General features: G+C 36.8%; 1 protein-coding gene across 1 annotated transcript in view; it reads right to left on the reverse strand.

Annotated features, from left to right (window-relative positions):
- Positions 1-27,269, reverse strand: part of Maob (monoamine oxidase B) — a 117,076-nt gene that overhangs the window by 51,497 nt on the left and 38,310 nt on the right. Inside the window, exons 2-3 of the mRNA XM_027927386.2 lie at positions 14,881-14,975; positions 13,747-13,884 (exon numbers count right to left, since the gene is read on the reverse strand). Of these exons, the coding sequence (XP_027783187.2) occupies positions 13,747-13,884; positions 14,881-14,975 (233 nt within the window). The remainder of the gene's footprint in view (positions 1-13,746; positions 13,885-14,880; positions 14,976-27,269) is intronic.

Consider the following 27,269-nt stretch of genomic DNA (forward strand, 5'->3'; position numbering starts at 1 on the left):
TTGAGTGGGAGCTGGTTGTATGTGTTGTAAAGGGGGAACCCTCTAGTTTCTTGACGTCATTCTAGGGGAACACTTAATTTTCTTGTAAGACTTGATTACTTGTGACTAAAATATTTCAATTTTCCCCCCAAAGAGTGATGCCAAATCAAGATTTATCCAATTGTTCTCTAAAAGGGACAGACTCACAGGGCACAGTGGCACACACCTGTCATCCCAGGGACTCAGGAGGCTGAGGCAGGAAGATAATGAGTTCAAAGCCAGCCTCAGCAACTTAGTGAGGCCCTAAGCAACTCAACAAGACCCAGTCTCCAAATAAAATAAAAAAAAATAGGATTGGAGAATGTGGCTCCGTGGAGTGCCCCTGAAATCAATCCCCAGTACACAAACACATACAAAAAAGGGATAGACTCACATGAGGCAAAGACCCATTCTTTCCTTCATTCATGTAAGAAACATTTACCTAAGGCCTACTAAGTGTTATGTCCTGATCCAAGTGCTGAAGATACAGCAATGGATACCCACACACATACACACACGCACAAACACACACACACCCACAAACACGCACACACACACAGAGAGAAAGATATTTATGTAATAAATTTATTTATATGTAATGTATATATTATATATTTTATTTATTTATTTATTTATTTATGCCCTTTTGGAGCTCACATTTGACCAGAAGGCAAATAAAAAACAAACATATCTCGATGTCAGAGTTTTATAAGTGCTATGAAAAAAAAAAGAAAGGAAGGAAGAGATAAATTAATAGAGAATACCAGATGGGGGTAGTGGAGGCTACTCCTTAGGTAGGGACTAGCGTCACCAGGGAAGGCTTCTCTGAGGAGGTGATATTTGTGTTTAGACCCAAGAAACAGCATTGTAAATGGAGGAAATAGCAAGCGTATTTTGGTTATCTACTGTTGCATAAAGAAATAACCCCACAGCTGGGCATGATAGTGCACAGCTTTAATCCAACTTCTTCAGAGGTTGAAGAAGAGGATCACAAGTTCAAGGCTACCCTGGGGAACTCAGTGAGGTCCAGTCTCCAAATAAAATTTTTGAAAGGGCTGGGATATAGCTTGGTGCTAGAGCACTTACCAAGCATGGCACTCCAGCACAGCCATCTTGGGGTATTTGGGCTTCTCTCATGATCTACATAACTCCTCCAAGCTCTAAAAGTGAGTACTACAAGATAAGTGGAACCTGCTGGTTTATTAAGGCCTGGGCTACCAAACTGGAGCAGTATCACTTCTGTCATATTCTGCTAGTCAAAGCAGTGAGAGAGTCCTGCCAGATTCAAAGAGAGTGGGCATGGAACCCACCATGTGTTCTCCATAGGAACACCATCAAAGAGTGCATGGCTAGCCATCTGTTATCAACCTTCAAACCCAAAAGCTACGGGATTGGAATAAACTTGGCACGGTAGTCACCAGAGTGGATAGAATAGAGCCAGGTCAGGTGGGTGGTGGACACATAACCTTTAGGTACTTGTAGGTCATGATAAAGATTGGATTTTATTCATTCTCTTTCTTATTTCTACTTCTTTTTGTCTCAGGGCTCAACAGTTAAAAAAAAAAAAAAAAAAAAAAAAAAAAAAAAAAAAAAAACCTTACTCCAGCTTGGATACATAGTGAAGATGTCAACAGAACTCTGGGAGAAATGCCTGGAACCAATCAGGGAGAAATATGAGGCCCCCAAAATAGCACCAGCACAACTACATTGACCTTAGAAAGACAAAAGGCAGCTTACAACAACCTGTTGTTTTTCAATGGACTCACATCCTTTCTAATCCAAAGGATCAATGTCATTAGGTATCATAATGGCACTCTTCAACTGCTAAAACATCTACTCTACATAAGTCATTCTTAAATATATAGTTTTATCTTCTCCATTCTGCCTAAGTACAAAGTTATACAGAAAAAAATGCCTCTTCTAATTTTATTATGTTTACACTTTCAATGGAAACAGGAAATCAGCCCAAGATACATATGTGGTCATATACTCATATATTTATCTTCAGTGACAGAGTCCCAGCAGTCTCATGAGAATGAGCAGCTTTAATATTTTTTTAAGTTCCTGGATTAAGAATTAAATGAGATAATTTAATGTTGTATAAATCCTTTCTCTGTTGCTATAACAAAATACTCAAAGGTACTTTTTTAAAAAAGATATAGTAAAATTAATTGGACATAACTTTCCTAGCCTTGTATTTGAATACACGACCAGGATAATTCTGAATTGTGTACAACCACTATAAATAGTGTTATATTCTATGTAAGTATAATTTGCCAAAATACATTCTACTGTCATGTATAACTAAAAATAACAAATAAAACATTTTTAAAAAGAGGTTTATTTAGTCATAGTTTTGGCAATTAAAGAGAATGGCACCAACATCAGCACCAACCCTGGAGAGGGTCTCCCTCACTAAGTCACAACTTGGATGGCATCATGACAGGAGTGCATGTGAGGAGATATCACATGGCAAGATGGGAAGCCAGTAAAAGCAGGGAGGGGCCAGTCTTGTTCTTTTATAACAATTTGTCCTTGAGGGAACTAACCAGGGTCCATGAGATCTACCTTAATCATTAACTACCTTAATCAGTGCATAACCCCCAATGACCTAATAACCTCCCACTAGGCCCCACGTCTTAAAGGTCCCACCACTTCTTAACATTACCACACTTGGGACCAAACTTCCAAAGCATGAATCCTTGGAGGAGAAACCATATCCAAACTACAGCAAATATCTCCCTATAGTCTTTGATTTAACCAAAAGGATAGTTCTTCCATGGGTTGCTAATACTATGGGGAGATCTGGGAAGTCAAATGAGGATTAAGAAGTAATCTGTAATGGGGCATAAGACAGAAAAAGTCAGCATTAGGAAGGAAAAATTGGAAATGAGCCCCCCTGCCAGCACCCTCACTCTTTTTCTTGTCTTTCTGAGACTTCACCTACCCTTATATGATTTTCCAGGTAGGTTAACATCTCAACTGAATCATCAAGTCCTCACTTCTGGAATAAGAGGGATCAGGGTTAGAGTTCCCACCCACTAACTGGGTGATCTGGTACAAGCCATGGAAATGCTTTGTGCCTTAATGCCCTCATTTGTAAAGGAGAGAAAACAATAACCATTGGGCTTTTCTGAGTATTGGAGAAATAATGCATATACAATTCTAAGAACAGTGTTTTGCATATATGGAAACTTTAAAAGATAATGATGATTATTTTTTGTGTGGTGCTAGGAAGCATGCTAAGCAAGCACTCTACTACCGTGCCATATCCTAGGACCACAATTATTGTTATTATCAAATTCAATTTATAACGGAATCTCCAAGATTCCCCATGTACATGTGTATTTGGCTCAACTCAGGAAACTAAACTACAGGTAATTTATGAATTAAAGTTTTTTCTTGGTTTGCACATGACTAGAATGTGTCCACAGCAGCTGCCCTTAACATTTGCCAACTTCAATAAAGGTGGAAGAGTAAAGGTCAGCAGTAAAGGGCTCCTTATCACTCTACAGCCCTTCTGCTTAGAATTTTGCATGGAGCATGTGTGCTGAAAGATGAACTGAGTAAATAAACTTCTTCCATGGAAGAAAGCTTATTTCCTCTATTTTGCCTTATTTGTTGGACTCCTCTCAGACTGTATTTGAAGAAAATCACCACTCATACTTCTTTGGGCCAGTTCTATGATTACTCCTCTGGTGGTCATAGTTAGGAACAAATTAACAAATTCATTAAAATAATGATGCTGTATGAAAAGCATTTAAGCTCTCCATAAAGTTATTTTCCTAAATTTATTGGACAGAATCTTTCAAGGTTTGGGGAAGTGTTAAAAATATTCATTTATAGTTTTCTCTCTGACCACTTCCACCTGAGTTCCAACTTGATCACTTTCTCATGCATTAAAATCATAGGGATGTAGCATCACCCTATGCACATAGGAGAGTTTTCTCCAAATGATTCAAAGCAACAGGCATACAAGGAATTTCACTTTGTTTACTTCCACGTTATGTGTGATTGTCAGAAGATGTGAAATTGATTTTTGATAAAATGTAGGATGTATGTTGGGAGATTTAAGCAGATATTTTACAAAGATTTTTTTTTTAAATTTAAGATGCATTAGAAATGTTTGCACAAATACATGGAATATGCTAATCTCTCAGACCTGTGCTATTCAATATAGTAGTTACTAGCCACATGTGGTTGTTGCACTTTTGATATTGTGACTAGTCTGAATTGAGATGTGCTATATACACACTTGACTTTAAAATGTTTATTACAGAGGCTGGGGATGTGGTTCAGTGGTAGAATGCTTGCCTAGCATGTGTGAGGAACTGAGTTTGAGTCTCAGCACCACATAAAAATAAGTAAATAAAATAAAGGTATTGTGTCCATCTACAACTAAAAAAAAAGTTTATTACAAGTAAAGAATGTAAAATGTCTCATTGATAATATTTTATATTGATTATAAGTTGAGATGATAATTTGGATATATAGGGTTAAATAAGATTATATTATTAAAATTTATTTCACCTGTTTCATTTCACTTTTTAATATGGGTCCTAGAAGTTTTATTTACATACATATATTTCTATTGGACAGTGATGTTTTTAAGCTATTTTAATGAGGATTACCAGATTTCATTCAAATAGCAAAAAGAGGAAATAAATAATGTATTTGAATTCTCTGAACTTAGCTCTATGGCCTGACCACTAAGTAATCCAGTAGAAGGTATCTCAATTACCCTAATCATAATCACTGTCCCATACTCCAGAATGGAGCAGAAGAAAGCTTAGAAGTTAACCCAGCCAGAAAATGGTGCATTATTTCTCTTTTCTATGATCTCTTTAGTCTGTGTGGGCATGAGAGTTTAGCTGCAGTCAAATGCTAATCTCCAAACCTACTCATAATGCAGGAACCAAACCAAGAAGACAGGCTTTGCAGGGAAGGGACCCTCCAGTTCTGTGTCTAAGGAGCCTACAAAAATATTTTCAGGATGAATTTATTAGCCTGATTCTATTGTGAAAAGAGTTTGTAAATGTCATCCTACCTTATGTCTCATCAGGTAAATTCTTATTTAATAAGAACCCGCCAAACCTATTAAAAATTATGATTTCAGAAGGAAATTAAACAGATTAGTCTTCTTATTAAAATGTTCTTAGGATCTTTAGTGTATCACATCAGCCTCCTGGGTGACAATGATGTCAATCAGTGTCTTCTCTTAATAACCTTTCTCTGTAAAACCTTGGAGCACTGAATTTTAGTACAATTATCCCTCTCTCCAGATGGAGAAATCAAGGGATAGAGGAATAAATAACATGGGAAGGTCACACAAAAGGTCAATGATGATGATGATGATGATGATGATGATGATGATGTGTGTGTGTGTGTGTGTGTGTTTTACAGAGAGAGAGAGAGAGAGAGAGAGAGAGAGAGAGAGAGAGATTAGGAAATTCTGCAGCCCAGTAATACCAGGATAAAAGCCTTTGAGGTTCTGCATTAGAACAGCTGCTTTGGGATCTAGACTGTCAAAACTCAAAGGATCTCAGCCTAGCTGGAAGCAGTTTGATTATTTTTAATAGCTATGTAACCCCAGAGACTGCTAAGGCTGGTAAGAGGTAGAGTTCTACTGGCAACACAGGGTCTAACTTCTCATAGATCATGAGCTCTCCAAAGTCTAATTACATTTTTAAAAAACAAATATGAGAGGTGCTTTTTATAAAATGGTCTAGCCATACAAAAATGTACAAAGAAGAAAACAACATATGACCTCCATGTCACACCATCCACGTTAGCAGAAAAAGCCATACCAATTGCTGTATGACATTGCAGACCTTTCTATAAGCACCTATAAGATAGAAAGATGGATAGATCAAAGGATTAATAGTTGCTGTAGAGGGATAAATAAACAAACAGACACTCAAGATAGGGAGGGAAGAAACAAGGGACGAAAGAAAGAGAAAAGAAAGGGTAAGGAAAGAAGTGAAAAAATATGAGAATTGAATCATTATTTTATATGAGATAAATATACTTGACTTTAATGACAGAAACACAAACTGAAGGGAATTGGAGTAAATGCTAAACTTCATAAACCTCAGAAATATTAGCTCCTGAAAGAGTACTGTAGCACTGTGAAAAGATTGTAAGAATAACTAAGAGATTTGAGTTTTTGTATTTTTTAAGAACTACAAGATTTTCATGTAGATTGATTTTGTGCTATGAAAGAAGATTTAAGTGGCTAGTACTCTTTTTATACTTTTTTCTTTCTCACCCTCTTTACATTTTTATTTTGTTGATTATGTAATATTTTACCATCTAAAGTTTTTAACAATTATATTCTATACTAAAATTGGAATTCTTCCAATTTTTACATAAATCTATTTAAACGTATTCAGTGTTTAACAACAATTTCACCAAAGCTGACACATTCCTGAATTTTCTTTTTCTCTCTCCTTCCTTCCTTCCTTCCTTCTCTCTCTCTCTCTCTCTCTCTCTCTCTCTCTCTCTCTCTCTCTCTCTCTCTCTTTCTTTCTTTTTGATACTGAGAATTGAACCTAGGGATGCCCTACCACTGAGCTACATCCCCAGCCCTTTTTATTTTGTCATTTTAAGACAGGGTTTCACTAAATTGCCCAGGGCTGGCCTCAAACTTGAGATCCTCCTGCCTCAGCCTCCCAAGTCACTGGGATTACAGGCACATTCCTGAATTCTTTGCATCATCACTTGGTGATATTTTGAAACAGAGTACCGCTATGATAAAATTTTCAATTATGTGTTATTGGCTTAATGAACAAGCTATAGGTAGCCAGAAAATAGGTGTCCCAGGATTGAAATATAGACAAAGTGGCAAGGCATTGGTAAAACTGTGGCCTGGATAATTTGGAAAGCAAACCAAATACTTATCAGCCTTGAAGCTTTAAGAGAATCTTCCAGAAAGAGTATTAGTGATATTTGGCTTTTACTTGTGTAATGCATTTGTTTTTAGAAAAAATTTATCTCTGGAAATTTAAGAGCCAGAATTAGGAACTTAATTTTCCTTGCCATCAATTTTCAGATATGATGATCTAAGCCTGTTCCCTTTTTCTAGTTTGACTATGGCATGGGGATTTTTTTCTTATTTATTTTATTCAGTAATTTTTCCTTTTTGTTGTTGTTGTTTTTCACTTCATTTCACATGAAAGATAATCTTTGTACAAATCCATAACATGTGCACACCATATTGTCTCAAATTTAATCATTTACCCCACTACCTCCCATATATTAGAGGCTGAATCAATGTTAGATAATCTGAATAGAGAATAAATGCTTCATTAACAGTAATAACTAGATATGGTTCCATTGTGTGCATGTACAAATATGTAACAATGAATCCCACTATTATTTGTAGCTATAATCCACCAATTAAAATAGCAACCAATTGGCTACATAGCCATTATACTACAGAGTGTTCATATAACTGAATATTATGCATATATTTAAAATTGAATTTACAAAGAACTTTTAATGACCTTGGAAAATATTTGTGAAATATTCACAAGTGAAAAACAGATGTCAAAACTTTTTCTATATAAAAAGTATGAACATAGGAATAAAATAATGTTAAATCTAAACAAAATATTCTATATATGTGTGTATGTGTATGTGTTTATATATACATACAGAGCATATTTTGTTTATATACATGGCTTGGGAATGAGCCATTGGAATAACTGTAATCAATTGTGGACCGTTTTAAGAAAAGGAGAATCTTGAACTTGACTTTTACAATACATCAGGGGGCAAGTTTGGCAGTAAGGAAGATGGACCAGTTGAGAGCTGGAGCTCAGAAGGAAATGACAAAATGCACCTCCCCACTCCATTCAGCAAACAATAAGCTTTTTATAAGGTGTTCTTGGCACCTGAAGACTTCAATTCATGCTCTGATCCCATTGCTTCCTGTCAGTTGTAATTAATCTCTTTAACCTTTATGTCCTCATCTGGTGGCAGAAGAAGCAAAGAGAAAATCAAGACCATGTAATATACAGGCTGGGAATCCATGCCTAAACCTTTCTTCAAGCTGTTGTTGCAGAGGACTTAGCAAAGCAGGCTGATGCACTTGAGGCCATATTGTCCTTCCTGTTAATCCCTTGTTGCTACAGACTGCTGAATCTCTACAACTTATTAAATAGTGTTCTTATTAGTCATCATCCTTTGATGAGTTGGACCCCTGTCATTGTGAATTATTTGGACCACTTGGCCATACCTCATGCTCACATGATGTGGCAAAATTTTGCACAAGACTTAATGCTATATCCCTGTTTCCCTTAGTGAATCTCACCATCATAACTGAATTCTATATGTTCTTTATCCTCTACTCCCAGCATAATTTAAACCTCACTCTGTGTTTCCCACAAATTTAGTCACTAGTAAGTTTATCCAGATGTGTGTGTGCATAGAGAATACGTTTACTGATTTTTATCATATTTTAAGTTCCAAATGGGTATAAAGAGGGCCAAGAATAAATTCATTTCATACCCAAAATGTTGCTCCAAATCCAGTCATCAAAGGCATAATTTCAGCATATTATTACATGCCAAAGAGCTGCCCTTATTTTCTAAAGAACACAAATGAGCACTTTAGTTTCCAGAATAACTACATAAACTTCAGAATGATCACCAAATGGATCTCATTTTTTAAAGAGGATATTGATATTCTCCAATTTTTTTCTTTAAAAAATACTCCCATAATGATGGAACATACTAGCTCCCAACAAATAAGAAATGAAATGGAGTCTGGGTGGAGGTGGAAGAGAAAGTTCATTAAGCCCACCTCAGATGGGCATATTTGCAGAGCCAATATACTCATCATGACATGGGTGAAGTTCATGTTAAATGGGCAGCTGTTCCTGGGTGAAAAACGAGAGTTTGCCTAACCTGTTCCCAGAGATTTCTGTCACTATGAAAAAAGCAAATACACCCTGGACTTTGATTCAGGCTTCCCTGGTTTAATAGGTTTGGGCATAAGGGTGAGAAGAAGGTGACATTAGTGGCCTGGAGAAGACTAGGCACTTTTGGCTTGCTGATCTCTGGGAGATGCCAAGGTCTTATGCACCAGGATGATTTCCATTTGCTACATGATTATTATTTAAATATTTTAATTTCCAACATTGCTACTATAATTCTGTTCCTATTCCCCAATATCAAGAAACAATTTAGACTGATTCACTTATATGGTATTATAGATAGATATCTACAGTTTCTCCCTTCTGCCTTTATGTGATTTTCAGGTACCATGTTTTTCAACTGGATTTCACAGTTAACAACAAGACAAGCTGTGCCAAATGCTCCTCCCTCCATGGGGTTGTTTGAGTGATAGCGATTATAGAAGCAACAAGTCTCCCCATTCATGTGCCTCTTTATCATTGAAGCTGACCATATACAACATAAAAGGGACTTTGAATAATGAACTTCACTTCTGCCCATTGGCAAGTAAGTTAAGACCAGAAGGTTTTTTGTTCAGTTCCTCCAGATAGCTGAAGCTTGGAAATGATTATCAATATGAAGTTGGGATCTGGATTTTAAATCACATCTTAACATTGACCAAACTTCTAACAAATGAATATTCAGTCCTAAGGCATTTTCATGGGCACTTTGACTAGATTTCAGTTTCAAATTCCAGACCGATGAAAGCTTCTGAGACAGAGAAATCTTATTTGCCAACAGCCTAAATTGTACCAAACTTCAGAATTTTTTTGCAACTTCTTCAAGGTAAGAACTCAAAAGAACAAAAACACAAACAACCAAACAACCCTACACATGAACACATGACAACACATACACATGCAATGAAAGAGGAAGAATCCTAAGTCAAAATATAGTAGGATTCCTTAAGATGTTTTTGTTTTTGTCTTTTTCTTTTTAATAATGAGGTATTCCTTAAAAAGGAACAATTTTTGCAAGTCACTTCCAAGGCATCTAAACATGAGCCTTCTAAACTATACCAGTAGAAATTAACATGACTATTCACAAAACAAACCTCAGTAGGTGTTTAACAATAACCCTTGAGTACTAAAGGCTGTATCACTGACTTTGAAAGTGAAGAGAACACCTTACAAAAATTTGGCCTGAAGCAATCACTTTTCCCATTAATAACTAAAATCCCAATATAGTTTGGTATCACATCTTTTATTACAAAGTCATCTTTGGAAAACCACATTTTAACAAAAAAAAAAAAAAAAAAAAAAACCAGATCAACAGTAACACTAAAAAATGAATGCCACTCAGTAGAAATAAACATTTCTGATAGACTGGATCCAGGCAGTGTAGGGACATGTTCATCATGATATGCCAGCAGTTTATGGATGCCTATTATGGGGCCAATATGAACACACCCACGTATAAGTAGACCATTTCTTCTACAACTACTAGAGAACTTATGATATTGAGAAATATCAAGATGCCAGGAGATTCATTCTCTCTTGGGGCAGGACATCCTTTCATTTGGGTAGCTCATGAACTGCTGTATCCTCCTCTTCTTAGTAGTTCCATTTCATCATTTTCAATATCAACCAACATATCCAAGTTCCTTAGCCCAATGTTATTAAGGCTCCACAAAAAATTCCATCTTCCCTTACCAACCATGTAGGATATTTTTAAAAAACTGATCCTTTTGAACAGGCTTATTCAAACAAAGGATCAGACAATATGGCAATCAGCATATATGATACTCTCAGGATTCAGTTTAAGAAATATATACAGGTCCACTGAAGAAACCAGGAACAAATACAATACTTACATGAATAGTAGTTTGAACTTGGGAACAGTATTCATGAAAATAGGTAACAGAGGGCAATGTTCAAATGCCTAAAGTGCTATAACAGAGGAGATAAATTTCTGAACCACATTCTCTGGCATGAAGTAGGAGATAGAATGTCAATTCTTTTCAATAATTCCAGAAACAGACATAGACATCTAAGATCCTTTTTATAGGTTGAAAATGAGAAAAATTACATATGTGGCCAAAGACACAGAAGTGATGAAGGTAAAAAACAAATGTTTAGTTTGGGAAGTCTTCTTAGCTACCAGGTCTTTATCATTTTTAATTATTGTATACCTATTTTCACAAGGAGGTCAAACTGACACTTTGTTAAGATTGCAAAACCCAGGCTGGGGTTGTGGTTCAGTGGTAGAACACTTGCCTAACATGTGTGAGGCATTGGGTTCGATCCTCAGCACCACATAAAAATTAATTAAATAAAGGTCCATCAACAACTAAAAAAAAGATTGCAAAACCCTTTGCTTCACAGAATCATTAGTGTTTCAATTTGTCTCATTAGTGAGAATTAATCAGAGAGCAGGTCAGCATATCAAGCATATACACATATGTATATGCATATATTTTTAATATGCTGATATTTCTATTTCCTCCAGCAGAGGTCAGACAATAGCAATTCTGGAATATGAAAATCTAGGAACCAAAGATAATATTTTAGAGTGATTTTTCTCAAGATAAGCTTATGGAAGGGTTTTTTAATTATTTTCTTTACACATATTTTCTAATTATATTTTTCAATAGGCATGTTTTACTTTTTTAATAATGAAAAAGCAATTTCATTTTTTTGCAATTTTATTAAGAGCACTGTTGGCATATGTATCTACCTTGTATTAAGTCAGGGATATTGCTTACCTGTATTTTCTCAGCTGCATAGAGATTATTGGATATAGTTTAAGATTGCAGCACATTTGGCCATCTCTATGAAAAATCATTTAAGTGTAACACTGTTTCTACAAGTAATAACTGTGAGCAGTCTCTAAAACAAAGAACTTAATGGGAGCTGTAAGATTCCCAGGAGAAAACAAAGCATCCTGGACATAGTTGTGCTCTCCCAAGAAGTCTCTGGGCATGCAAAAACAGAAAAGTGAATATAATCTCTGATTACATCCTTTGCCTGGGGAATCTATGACATCCTAGTGTCTGAGAAGTCAATTTCAGCAAGTCATATGTGTAAAATAAGGAAGACATTTTAAAAATCAGTCAATATGATCTACATTTTTTTAAAAAAAGAAAGAAACCCCACGATGGATATTTACTAAAAACTGCTGATTGTTGTTCAAGAAATGACACTATCACCAATGCTATATTCTCATTTCTAATTTGTGTCTTTTTTTTCCTACTAGAAGCAAGAAAAGGCTTATAAAACAAAATTTGAATGTTAACCAAAATATCTATTTATAACTACATTATGCCAAATTAAGTTAAAAGCTTAGTTCCTGTTTTGCTAAGTGATTCATAATGTATGGTCTGTTATTTGTCCTTCTTGATACCATCACTCATAAATATAAGTGCAAAAATTGTTATGTAAATTGAAACTGTTGCTATTTTCTTATTTTTTGTTGTTTTGGTGTTTGCAGTGTTGGGGATAGAACCCAGGGCCATGCATATGCTAAACCTATGCCCCACCACTGAGCTATAGCCCCAGTACCTCAGTGTCTTCTAAGGGGATGATTTGTACCTGTGCAAAATATGTCTTTACGTTGCTGACTTATACCTCTGGAACAAGTGAAGAAAAGAAAAGAAAGGGTGAAATTCAAAACCTCTGCCAGTTCTTCTGTGGGACCCCAGGGTGGGGCCCTGAATAAGTGCCTCTTTTCTTGTCATAGAGTATCTGTGAGTTTTGGGACCAAAGCAAGCATTCTGGGAACACAGTGGATCAAGGAGATGTGAAGAGAATTTGAGGACCAGCAACATAGTGGGAGACTGGAATCTGCACAGAAACAAGACCAGTGAGAAATCCTCAGGTGTCTTTTGGTATGAGGGGTTATTAGAATGTCCAATATGCAGTTCTAAGCTGTTTGGGTTTCTGCCACTCAAAAGCCTTCCGTTGGGGCTGAGGTAGTGACTCAGCGGTGGAGCACTCACCAGGCACATGCAAGACCTTGGATTCAATCCTCAGCACCTCATAAAAATAAATAAATAAAATAGAGGTATTGTGTCCAACTCAACTAAAAAATAAATATTGAAAAAAAAAGCCCTCTGTTGCTCAAAACTTCAGTTGCATCTATTGCACAAAAATGTTTGGGGTGGTTTTGAGAAAAATCAAGATGAAGAGGTGACTTTGATCTCAGTTTGGCATACAGAAGAGGAAAAAAAAAGAGTCACAGAACTTGAAATGTGAATGAGCACAGGTGTCATGGAAGCAGGAACAATGAGCCATAATTGATCATGAGAATGAGGGATCCAAAACACTGACAGAAATCATGGGGAGATCAATGGAACTACCCTGAAAAATATGGGATTTGGGACTTGAGCCACTTTTACATCAATCTTCAAAGAAGAATAACTTCAACTGACATACGATATAATAATAAAATTTCAAAATACACCATGAGCTGTATTGCAAACAGTATTTATAATATAAAGTCTAAGGCAGCATTTGTAAAACTGTACACAGATTTTTATATAACATGAAAGTGGCATGGGTATTTAGATATTTAATAAATAAATGACATTTTTTTACTGAAATTGGCATTTTACCAAATGGAGGATACCAGTTTGTCAATAACCTTCCTAAATAGGTTTAGAATTTCCACCTAATTCTCCTTTCATAATAACAAATTAATTCTCAGAATGGCTTAATTTATAAAATATATATGCATCATCCATAAATGAAAAAGGTTCTCTGAGAGAATGATCTGGAACTTATATAGGGGGATACTAATAGAGTATTTCAAGTCCTTTAACATCTGGCCTTACCTTTACATGGTGGATCAGACGTTCAACTTCATTTACTTTGTAGGTCTCCAATCCCAGCTCCTTGGCTAATCTTAAGATACGATTCTGGGTTGGCCCAACATAGGATCCTCCAAGGTCCACATATTTAACCTTTTGGTTCTGTTACCCATGGAAAAAAAATATTTGTGAAAATACCCCTAAACTTAAAAAGTCCCCAAATAAACAAAATGGCATTTCACAGGTTATATAGACATTTTGAGGTATCATAGAAAACTGGATTCTGTTCACAACTCCACTGTATTTCATTCATATGGCTTAATATTTACTAAATCAATCTTCTTTTTTTCTTTTTGGTACTAGTGATTGAACCCAGGGGTGCTTAATCACCAAGCCAAATCCCCAGCCATTTTATAATATTTTATTAGAGATAGGGTCTCACTGAGTTGCTTAAGGCCTCGCTGAGTTGCTGAGGCTAGGTTTGAACTCATGATCCTGCCACAGCCTCCTGAGTCACTGGGATTACAGGCATGTGTCTCCATGCCCCACTTAAATCAATCTTTAATTTAAAGAAAACTTGCTTTAATATTGAATAGGCAAGATATTTCTGAACACCATTATTCACAACAGTTGTTGATTAAAATAATATAAATTTTAAAATAAATACATAAATAATAGATGAGACCAAAATAAAAGTTTAACTTGTGTGATTGAAATAATTATGTTGGTTCTAGAGAAGCCTCACAGTCAGAGGTGGAGAGTACGGACTTGTAATATTCTTCTTTTTACTTCAAACACAGACATATGCATACCCTCCCTAGTTCCCTGTGCCCCAGTCCTAACTCTATGATGTAATATATCATGAAGTGAGAGGACTAAAAGGGGAGAAGAAAGAATTGAAAGGGACGCAAGTTAACAGAGAGGCTGAGGCTGGGAATGTAGCACAGTGTTTGAGCATGTGTTAAGCATGTGCAAGGTCCTGGGTTCCATTCATAGCACCAAAAGAGAGAAACAAAAGACAGTAAGTGAGATTGTGCCAATTTTTCCTGAGTATTAACTTCTCTTTAAGAATCAAATGGAATTAAAGGCTTTCAGGAAAAACAAAAACCAAAAAAAACAAAAACAAAAAACAGTCTCACCCCATCATTAGTGTCTTACCCTAAGGGTGTAAGTCCTGCCTCCCACGCGGTCCCGGGCTTCTAGAACCACCACATTTAGGCCAGAGTCATGCAGAAGTTTGGCTGCTGCCATACCTGGGGGAAAGTACAATAAGACATTAGGATTAAATACCTTACAAGGACTCCAGACAAGCTCCTTATGCTAATGGCCCATGAAAAACATTCATGTTGGTTCACACACATGGCCGACCACTACCTTCAACCTCCAGTTTGATAGGTTTTCTCAATATAGGCCCAGAGTCTAAGTCTGGGAAACCAACTGATATTTCTAGAAAGAATAAAAGGGATTTCATTTTTGAATCTCAAAACTGAAAAACATCCTCAGTCACTATATCAAAATGTCTACTTTAATAACTAAATTACAGATGTGACAATGTAAATGAAAACAAGCAAGGCCACACTCAAGAGAGAATCATACACCCTACAGCAGATACAAGTCCAAGGCTGGACACTGACTTCATTCTTAGAGTACATCTGAAAAATCAATCAACTGGGGCAAAGTTGGCTTTCAAATGATATGTGAAGTCCTGGAATTTACTGTTAAATCAGACTTTTGAAGTTGACATAAAGTTTCAAAACCAAAAAGTCACCCCTTCTAGGCTGGGGTTGTGGCTCAGTAGTAGAGCACTTGCCTAGTATTTGTGAGGCCCTGGGTTTGATCCTCAGCACCACATAAAAAGATAAATGAATAAAAATATAGGTATTGTGACCATCTACAACAAATATATACACATAATTTTCTCCTTCTACATCCTAATTCCAAAATGTGTTCCATCACTAAAGAATGACTACATTTATATACACATTTAGCTTTTCATTCTCACCACCATGGACCTAGCTGTTAAAAATTCACAGTTTTAGCCAGGCATGGTAGCACACACCTGTAATGCCAGCAGCTTAGGAGGCTGAGGCAGGAGAATCACAAGTTTGAGGCCAGCCTCAGCAATTTAATGAGGCTCTAACCAATTTAGCAAGACCCTGTCACAAAATTAAAAAAAAAATTTAAAAGGGTTGGGGATGTAGCTCAGTGGTTAAGCACCCATGGGTTCAAACTTTGGTATCAGAAAATAAAAATCACAATTTTATTGAGATAAATGTAAATTTCACCTATTTTAGCATAGAGCTCAGTGAATTTTCATGAAGCACAAAGCATAGTGTGTGTGTGTGTGTGTGTGTGTGTGTGTATTCATTCACATGGCTTAATATTTACTGAAATTAAACATTATATATATATTATCTTTGGTAATAATACATCTGAGATATAGTTTCTTTGTTATTAGAACTCTAAACATCTTGCATCTTTGAAACTGCTGTTAGGCTTAGATTGTAACTCATTGGTAGGGCACTTGATGGCATATGGGAGGCCATAGGTTCCATCCCTAGCATGACAAGGCATAAAAAATAAATTACAACTATGATAAAACTACTCTTAACAGATAGTAGCAAGAGTTTCTTCCAACAACAGAGCTCTAGTGCTCTTCTGATAAATTTAATTTATTCAATTCCAATTACCTTCCTCATTTGCTTCATGGGACCAAAAGAAATCAAGGAAAGGCCAAGAACTGTTGTGCTTTATAGATAAATAAAACAGTTTCAGAGTTGTTTCACAGTACTAAGAATTCTGTGACTTTTAGATTTCACTGGTGAAAAAAAAAAGATTTCTATTAAAAAATAGCTAATACTTGTATAATGCTCACTACACTTAAACCACTATTCTAAATGTTTTAGTATGTCAATTCAGGCTGGGGGTATAGCTCAGTGGTAGAGCACTCACCTAGTATACATGTGGCCCTGGGTTTCATCCCCAGGATCCCCCATCCAAATTAAAAAAAAAAATTGTACCAGGGATTCAACTCTGTGGCACTCGACCACTAAGCCACACCCCCAGTCCTATTTTGTATTTTTTTTTATTTAGAGACAGGGTTTCATTGAGTTGCTTAGCACCTTGCCATTGCTGAGGCTGGCTTTGAACTTGCAATCCTCCTATCTCAGCCTCCAGAGCCGCTGGGATTATAGGTGTGCACCACCATGCCTGGCCCAAATTTTAAAATATATTAATTCAACAAATTATTGTAACCATCCAGTGAGATAAAGTACTATGAACAGTCCCATTTTATGACAGAGGAAACGGAAGCAAAATTAAGTGTCCAAGGCCACATAATAGAATAGGTGGCAAAGCCAGCTCCGATACAGCATCTGAGTTTGTAATCACTACACTGCCCCACCTCGGCTATCCTCATCGGTTGATTATATCTCTCAATATTTGCTACTGGGAGAAATTACATTTCAAAAGGTATTTTCACTTTATTTGAATCAATGTGCTTTGAAGATATACTTGAATCATGTGGGTCGGTAAGAATCCCTAGAACATAAAATATGAGCCCATGTGTAAAACTGTATTGAACCAAGGCTTCAGTCACCATCTCTTGGTGATCTTAAGAGAAGAAACCCATTTTTCAGAGAGGGTAATTTGACATTTCATTATTTGAATTAATGCCTCTTTCCATTGCTACCCCTGGGGGCAGGGCTCAGGCTTCTAGTTGGGGGCTCGATAATGGGTCCCAAAGTCCTAGCCCACATGCAATATACACAAACACACAAGCATTGCTCAACCTAGATTTAGAAATAGAGGGCTTGGACTTTTAACTCCTGTTTCCTAATTTTACCTCCATAAGAGGGGGAAAAATACCTCTTCTTTTTAAATTCAGGATTGCAGACAATTCAATGACATTTCTCTTATCAAGCATCAGTTCAACAAATGAAATAACATGCAACCATAGTAACAGCTGTTATCAGTGAATTCAGATAAATGGCAGGAGCATGCTGAGGCTTAAACAAAAGGGTTGAGAAAGAAATACAACATTGGGCATATACACTAGCATATTAGATTCCACAAAAGGTACTGTTTTTGAATAAATGCAATTACCCAATAACATCTGGTGCGAAATGTAAACAGTTATTAGAACAAACAAGAGGCTTATCAAACCACTGAACAGAGTTCTCTCTGCTCATGTGCCTTAAAATATTCTCAATACAAAATTTCAAAAATATATTTAAATAGGCAACACGAAAGTATTTTGTCAAAAATAACTTGTCATTTCTCTCACTAATATTTCTGGGGGGTTAGTTAAAATGCTTGTTGGTATGAATTAAAATAATAAACATAATGACAATAGAAAGGAGATCCATAGGGAATATAGAACAAGGGGGTCTGGGGAGGGTGGAAGGGAAGGAAAAGGAAAGTCCTGGGGACTTTTAATCAAATTACATCATGTGCATGTATAAATATGGCATAACAAACCTCACATTTAAGTTTAATTATAATGCACCCATAAAAAATGCTGGTTGGGCACTTACTGTTAAAGATTGATTTGAAAAATAATTGACTGGCTTAAGGAAGTCCCTCCATTTTAGGAGGAAGGATTTTTTTTTAGATACAGAAGAAATTGGACAGTTTGGGAGTCTGGCCAGAAGGCAGTTTGGATTGCCAAAAAGACATAACTGTCCAGAGAACCCTCAGTGATGACTGATAAAAAGATTGAGGGTTTGACTGCTCAAAGAATAAGCAGACAACTTTCAAAAGGGTTATTTTTTCCCCAAGCATTCTTTTCTATGTTGGTTGTTTGGAACTTTTAACACATTTCGCCATAGAAACAAAAATATGAGGGATGGTACATTCTCTGAGAAGTCTGGGAATTTTCAAGGGCAATAAATAGCACTGCCAAAAAATTTCATAAAGTAGTAGAGACATAGCTGCCCTACAAATACTAGACAATGTAATTTGCACAGTTTAAACACAATAGTTTAACAATATAATGTAATAAATGTTGTTTTTTTTAATACCCACAATATTAACAGCTACCACCATAAAGCATGAAGCATTTACTTGGTTCTGTGTGCAATAATTTACACCCAAAACTCACTTGATCCTCACCATGAGGACAAGAAGTAAGTATTTTTAATCCTCATTTTAAGAAGAAGAGAATGGTGATTTGCCATAGGTTATGAAATTACTAAATGGCAGAGTCAAAGTTCAACTCCAAACCTGAATTCTTGGCCACTATCTTTGGACCAAAAATGGAAAAATTAAAATTACAATAAATCTGTACACTCATCCTGACAAAGAGTCTTAAAACATTGTGCTCTGTATCTAAATATAAGAATCTTAAAATATCAGACTTTCTCTTAAATACATTTTTAACTTTTGCAAACAATTTATGAGCAAGTTTATAGTCAATTTGTGCTTCTGAAAAGCCAATGAAACTCAAATTTAATATGCAGGATCCATTAATATTTCATAAACAAATAATCATTCAGCACTTCCAGAAGCTGTCCCTATGTGCCCCTGACAGGCTGTTGCATAAATAATCCTACATAAATCATACATAAATAATAATAGAGTAATACCTAATGCCATGAAATTATACAAATATTGCATCTCCTTGAGTAGTTTATTTTGAAAGAGTTCTGTCTAAGCAATGAGTACAACAATTATGATTAGACATCCAAATTATTTTGAAGACCCAGAAATCAGTGATTCATAAGATTATTAGCATTTTGTGTTTCCAGTTATGTGCCACTGAAAGTAATCCAAGTTAGATCCTGAGGAGACTAGCAAATATACAGTGGAGGAGACAATGGAAGGGGCCCATTCAAAGTGTCTTCAGAGCAGTGGAGAAGTTAGGATGAGGAGAGAAAATAAAATCAAAACCAACCCCTGCCTCATTTTTTGCATGGTCAATCTGTTTCTCATGCTTTTCATATCAAAATGTGATATTTAACAAAAAAATTATAAACACTTTAAAATGCAAAGTTAATTGCCTTGAAAATATTATGAAATAGCAGTACTTTGATACCATGTAAGGACCTTTTCCCAGTTTAAAGTTACCAAAAGGAGGGAAGAACCATTGTATCTGAAAGGGACAATGAAATTCACTGTATCCCCAAAGAATCCCTAATCCTGTAACTTTGAAAAGCTATACAGGCATTCTCTCAGGACCTATAAAAGTGGAGAATATGCAAATAGCACCCATCATCTCTGTCACTTCTGACAAAGCAATGGTTTTCTGAGGAAATTCTAGAAAGAACCAAGCAACCTTCTGATCAAAGAACTGAAATTCTTTGATGTCTCCAAAGAGAATGCTTTTTTAGTTATTTAACACAAACACCCATAAAAAGGTCTGGAATAAGAAGAAAAATATCCCCACCTGAAGTTAAATTCATTGCAGGAAAGTGGTATTTGTAGGGAGAATTCAGATGTTTGTTGTTGAACTTTTAGTTGCAGAGACCCTGGACAGGTAAAGCCATCATTGAAATGGCTAACATTTTGAGAACCAATTGTGTGACAGTTCTAGGTGTTTTACACACAAGAACTTATTCATCCCAACAATATTACAATGTGGGCAGATGTAAACGGTGAAACACAGAGGCCAAGTAATGTGCCTAAAGTCACACAGCTAGCAGGTGGCAAAGCCAATATTCAAATCCAGATAATATGACTCCAGATAATAAATACACCAGCATATGTAGCAGTAAAACATCAAAAATCTTCCCTTTAACATCATGCACCACACAAGCAAGCATCAAGGCTGCTGCTAGCACATTCCATGCCTTTGTGTAAATTATAAGAAAGCACACATTCCTGGCAGACAAATTAAAAAAAAAAAAAAAGATGCAGCCCATATGGGTGCAAAAGGCTTGGCTGGCAGAGTGGGGGCTGGATTCCATCCCCGTTTTACTACATCACCCAGGTGCCCTTGAAGCTTATTCCTGAACAAGATTTTAATTATCTATTCTTTTTCTTCTCAATGCTGAGACACAGTTAGCACTTAAATGTTTGTTGAATGAATGTATCTAATATCCTTCAACAAAGATGACAATTACATTTCAATAAATAAATAAGTGGTTACAGTATTCTCTATATAAACACAGGTTATTTTTTAAAATGTAGCTGTAGAAGGAAAGAATGTCTTTATTTTATTTATTTATTTTTATGTGGTGCTGAGGAATTGAACTCAGTGCCTCACACATGCTAAACAAGCACTCTGCCACTGAGCCACAGCCACAGCCCAAGCATAAGTTATTTTAACACAGTCCAAGAAACAAAAATATTTAGGCATATTGATACTGAGTAATGGAATCTCTTGAATTTTTTCAGCTGGAAAAAAGACAACCACCTCATAAGAAGAACTACCTCATGTTTGTGCAGCAGTATACAGTTCCCAACACTCCCACACCCACACGTTCAGTATTTAACAATAACTCCATGAGATTGACATCATCATGCCTATTTCTCAGATTAGTAAATAGAGGCTCAGAGATTCAAGGGCTTACTCAGAGTCACACAGTGAGAGCAGAGCCAGGTCTGAAATCTCATTATGTTTCTGGGCCCCATCAGCCACATTACCTCCTGTAATATAACAAGGCTTATGTTGTTAAATAAAATCTGGCTGGGCACAGTGGTATACACCTGTAATACCAGCTACTCAGGAAACTGAGGCAAGAGGATTACAAGTTCAAGGCAAGCTTTGGAAACTTAGTGAGACCTTGTCTCAAAAAAAAAAAATTAAAAGAGGCTAGGGATGTAATTCAGTAGTAAAGCCCTCCTGGGTTCAATTCCCAGTACTGCAAAAATAAATAAATATAAATAAATTCTGGAAACAGACAGGATTTAAAAATCAGAACATTTTTCTTCATTAATATTCTTGGAAAGAATATCTTGATAAAAATTACTGGAAGCCTGTCATTGTCCAGAGCTCTGAACCTTATCATTAGAGGGAGGGAGATCTGGAAGCATTTGGAGCAAGCGGGGCTTTTTAGGGCATCTGGACCTCTAAACATGACATCTTTGCCAAACAGTTTCTCCTCCTGGAGTTCAAACTGACTTCCCTTCTCTGGGAACATACTCATCACAATTTGGGGGAAAACTGAAGTAACACATGATTTAGACCACACACATGGATGTGTACCATCATTTTGATCATTGAGAAAAAAAAAACTATAATTATGTTATTTACATCTTGTTCTCTAAAATGAAAAAAAGCATTCTAAACCTTCTTGGAAGCATGATAACCTTTGCTCTATTTTCTCTAAGATGATAAAAATACATAACTCAAAAACAAATGGAAAAATCTTATAAAATAAAGGAGACCTTTACTGGAGCCTCAGGCTATGGGACAATTTATGCTCTTGAAAAGGATAGAAAACATCAAGCTTCCGTAAGTTGCCATAGAAACCTTTCTCCAGATGCAGCCCCTTTGAGATACTAGAATGAGATTGCCTTCCCATTCCTTTCAGAATATTTCTAAAACCATAAAAATTGTTTCTTCATCACGCTTTATATGCAAATGATTGCATTTTTCTAAAATGTCAGCAACCATAATGAGTCTCTGTCTCATATCCAAGCTTTTGTCTTTACCCTTTGTTGTTTGAAACGAGTCTAATATCTTTTGTTTATTGTAATCATGGTAGACAAAATTTGTTTTCTTTTTACCTCAACACTGTTTCTCATTAATAAAAGAAACAAACCCAGAAATTATAGCTATGTCCTTCTCAAGTATGTGTGCTATACTATTCAGGTATTCTTCCTTTCTTTCTTTCTTTTTTTTTTTTTTTTTTTTGGTATCAGGGATTGAACCCAGGGGTGCTGACCCATTGAGGCATATCCCCAGCCTATTTCATATTTTTTATTTAGAGACAGGATCTCTCTAAGTTGCTTAGAGCCTTGCTGTATTGTTGAGACTGGCTTTGAACTGCTATTCTCCTGCCTTAGCCTCCCAAGCTGCTGGGATTACAGGTGTGCACCACCACACCTGGCTATACTATTCCATTTTAAACCTTCAGTTCTATAATTTTTAATTCGCTTGCCTCAAATACTCTTGAGAATTAGATGCACTGTGTATGAATAAATAAATATATACTCTTTTAAGAAAATTGAAAACTGGTTTTTTTTGCTTTGTTTTGTTTTCTTTCTTTTCTTTTCTATTTTTTTTTTCAGTGCTCAGAATCAAACCCATGGCCTCTCATGTGCAAGGCAAGTGCTCTATCACTGGGTTACACTTCCAGCCTGCAAAATGCTTTTTTAAGTATAGAAGATAATCATAGGATGGTATGATAGTCTCCTTGACAGTGATCTGAGGATGAAACGTCCCCCAGCACCATAGTAGTCCTCCTATGGATTGTCAATCTCATTTTTAGAATCACAAACATCTTCAAGGCAGAATATAAAACTGGAGAGCTACCATATGCCCCGAGGTTCACCCTCTCCCCAAATCCTACCCTCTGAACAAGATGGCTGTTACAAATGACATGAAGTGTAAGAGACCTACTTCTCCATTAAAATATCCCCTTTTTACCAAATGTCAGGTGATGGATTAAGAATTCTAGAAGGATAGAATAAAATGTAGGTATTGGCAAGACATCTGGAGTGACATAATGAGTTACTAGAAGAGAGTTACAAATGAGTTATTTGGCCTTTCCTCCATCTTCTAGGAAACCTACTAAGCCTGTGGGGCTGGGGCCTGGTTCAGGAGCTTTACTTTCCTGGGCTCTTAAACATGCCTGTGAAACAAAGTCCAAGGCAGTCAGAGATGTGCAAGGACCACAGTGGGAGGAAAACAGCCCGGTTCCAGAGCAAGTCAGAGTGATGCCCTTCTGTAGGAAAAGCCCTCTGCCTAGCATGCCACTTCCTGGCTGTATAATCTCAGGCAGAAGTCCTCAGTTTTCTCACTTTTATCATTCCATAAAAATAATGTGATTAAATTAGGACCCTTACAGCCTGTGATTAAACTAAATGAAACAGAATGGTGATCTCACATAAGCTGAGATTTTATTACATACATAGTATATTCATGAACCCAAAGCATCTGTGCTTTGTAGTTAGACATATGGATGACATCAATAAAATGAATACAAACGTGATTTTTGTGCTTATGAAGGGCAAAGAAATACCGATTTAAACAAAGCTGCTTAGGGGTAGGTGTGCTAAGATACTTGGGGTGAAATATCATGATGTCTGTGTTTTGCTTTGACATGCATCTCAAAACAAAAGGGTTTGATGGATGGAGAGAGGCATGGCAAGATGGATACAATTAAATAAAACAAATATAGCAAAAATGCTAATTGTACAATCTAGTGTCTATGTACATGAGTTCACTGTACAATTCTCTGAAATGTCCTATAATTAGGAAATTCTGGAAAAGTTAAAATAGTTCTATTCAGCTGGACTTGTCAGAGGGTTAAATTAATGCATCCTATACTTCCATCAGGAGGTAATGTAGTGTTTATATAATTTCTTCCTCTTTGTAACTTACTAGGGGATAGGGATAGAAGTGATTTTTCTCTGGGTGGAAATTTTCCCTACATGCTTTGGGAAACATACCTAAAGCAACTGGTTAGTCTGGTCAATGTAGCTAAACCTGATGGTGGATTTGTCAAAGAACCTTCCCCTCAAAATAAAATCTTTCTCCCTTCTTCCCAACAATTTAAACATTGTTAGTGACATCATTGTCCTAGGTTGTGCATTATCAGGGACTGATGCCTAAAACATGGCTTGCCTCTAGAAAAGATCAAAGCCTAATAGGAGAGGTACCACAAAGGCAGGAAGAGGGTGACTATAAGGTACAGTCAAGCTATGGATAATGATGCTTTGGTCAACAATGGACCACATATATGATGATGATACCATAAAATGACATTGCCTAGTGACACTGGAGCTGGCTTAGTTTGTAAGTGCACTGTGATGTTTTCACAATAATGAGGTTTCCTAACAACACATTACCTACAAAGTATTCTCATAATTAAACAGTGTGTGACTATATTTGGAAAGGGAGTTTCCTGGGGAGACCGGAAGTACATTTGATGTAGCTGAGTTACAGATAAGTGGAAAATAATGATATGAAAAGTCAAAAAAAAAATAGAGTCCCACAAAGAAATTATTGGGAAGATTCCCTCTTTAATCTTTCAGGACATGCCAGAGTAACAGATTAATCCAGATGAAGGCAGGCCAGAGATGGGAGAGAGCTCAGGGCCCTGGAAGGCTTAGGACAATGCCCTCCACTGGAACCTGAAAGAAGAGAAAGAGTGCCCTCATCTCAGAGGAGCCATGAATTGGCTGAGGGACAATCACATGAGTAAATTTGGTTAGCATTCTGTTGAGAGTTGAATTATGCCCCACTCCAATCCATATGTTGAATTCCAAATCCCCCAGAACCTCAAAATGTGACCTTGCAGGCTGGGATTGTGGCTCAGTGGTAGAGTGCTTGCCTAACACATATGGGGTACTGGGTTCAATCCTCAGCACCACATAAAAATGAATAGTAAGTAAAATAAAGGTATTGTGTCCATCTACAACTAAAAAATGTGACCTTGCTTAGAAGTCATCTTTACAGTAATTGTCAAATTAAAATGAAGCTATTGTGACTAACTTTAATCCAATCTGACTGGTGTCCTTAGAAAAAGAGGAAATTTGAACACAGAGAATGTCACATGAAGATGAAGGCAAACATTTGAGTGATAACTGACAAGCCAAGGAATGCCAAACATGGCCAGAAAACTACCAGAAATTAGGGAAAGGACAGAGAACAGATTTCCTAACAGCCCTCAAAAGGAACCAATCCTATCAACAACTTGATCTTGAACTTCTGGCCTCCAGAACTGTGAGACCATGTATTTATTTTGTTTTAAGCCACCCATGTTGTGTTACTTCATTATGGCAGCCCTAGCAAACTAATGAATGGGGAATCTTATCTTCCACATTAACTTCACTGTTCACTGTATTTATGTGTGGATAACATGGTGATAAAAGTGCTAGTTAACCAGAGGAGGCTGGCATTTCTTATCTTGCTAGGAACACTGAGGTGTTGGTGGGGAAGGGGTGATAAAGCAAAGGGGGCATTCCTAGCAGAAGTACTATTTCAGGTGACCTGTTGGGCTTGGGGAATTAGACACAGGCATTGGCCCACACAGGTATTACATAAGCGGATGGCATCGAAGTTTTAGCCTTGGAATTGTAAACAGCATAATAAAAGGGGAGGCCTCTCACCACTGGACACAGAGCAGCACATAATAATGAGGGTATGTGAATGATCTAGAACCTAGGTGAGAAATAAAGCTTTCTGAGATGTGACTTAACAAGAAGGCTGAGGTATAACTCCATGGTAGAGCACTCACCCAACATGCACAGTGTCCTGAGTTCCATCACCAGCACCACACACACACACTCACTCACAAACACAGCTAGTGCCAATATTATACAAATTCTTTGCTTGATATGAATTCTGTAGAATTTTTAGAATGTCTGATGTTTATTTTTGCCATTAAACTCTAACGTTAAAGGATTGTCCATAATATTTATATAACTATCCAACTCACTAAGAAACACTCTGGCTCCAGGGCCTCGATGCTTTTCTCAATGCCACAGAAAAGTTGTGACAAACCCAGACACAAGAAGTTCTATCCTGTCAATTCAGGTGCTCTGAATCTGTTGGTTACCCAGACCAGATGGGATGGAAACTCAGTGACAAGAGTATAAATGTAAATGGGTTTAAGCTGTTCAAAAAACATATATGTGAAAATCTGTCCTTTAAGGCCTTAAAAACCACTTCAAACAGAAGTCAAAAGAGGCAGAGGAATCAATTCTGGCATGAAAACACTGACCCCCCAAAAAAAAAATTACAGGTCAAGCAGATTGTTCTTCTTTGTAAAGTCTCATTTGGAAAGCACTGTAGAGTTCCCCCCCTAACAGTGTGACCTTGAGCCACATAAAGTGGCTCAGTATCTAGCATATTAATGTTTCCATTTGTTAACACAAGTTTGCACAAAACCACATGCATGCATGCATGTGCTGAATCTGTGAGCAACTTACATGACCAACAATTGGAATCTTTGAGAATTTTCTTTACTTGATTCATCTAGAACAGACAACAGATCAATAAAGGGCCATGAAGAAAAGGTTAAAAAAAAGCATAGCTCTTCTGGCTAACACTACCAAGGCAAGTGTCCTGTAGGGAGTAAGCAAGAGGACATAAAATGGGAACATGGGCAAGGCTGATAGCCAAAAACACTTTCGAGGAGTGCTGAAGTATGTCTCAGCCTGAGTTCTGCCTTCCTGAGAAAGGAAAGGCATCTGTCCATCTGGCTGCAAAGAATTTTCTTCCCCATTTCTGGCTGCTCTGTAAGGTTCTTCCATCTCCCACCTCCTCAATGTCACCTCCTGGAAATTTCATTGCCTGGATTTGGCTCAGAGTTATAGAAGTTGTGGCAATATCTCTCTTTATTTTGCATTCCAAGTCTAGGTTTGACAACCCAAAAGCCTTAGGGAACAGCAGAGCAGGTAAAGCATGAAGCAGGCATATATAAAATGAAAGCCTT

Source organism: Marmota flaviventris, chromosome X, assembly GCF_047511675.1.
Source record: "Marmota flaviventris isolate mMarFla1 chromosome X, mMarFla1.hap1, whole genome shotgun sequence".
Taxonomy (NCBI): Eukaryota; Metazoa; Chordata; class Mammalia; order Rodentia; family Sciuridae; genus Marmota; species Marmota flaviventris.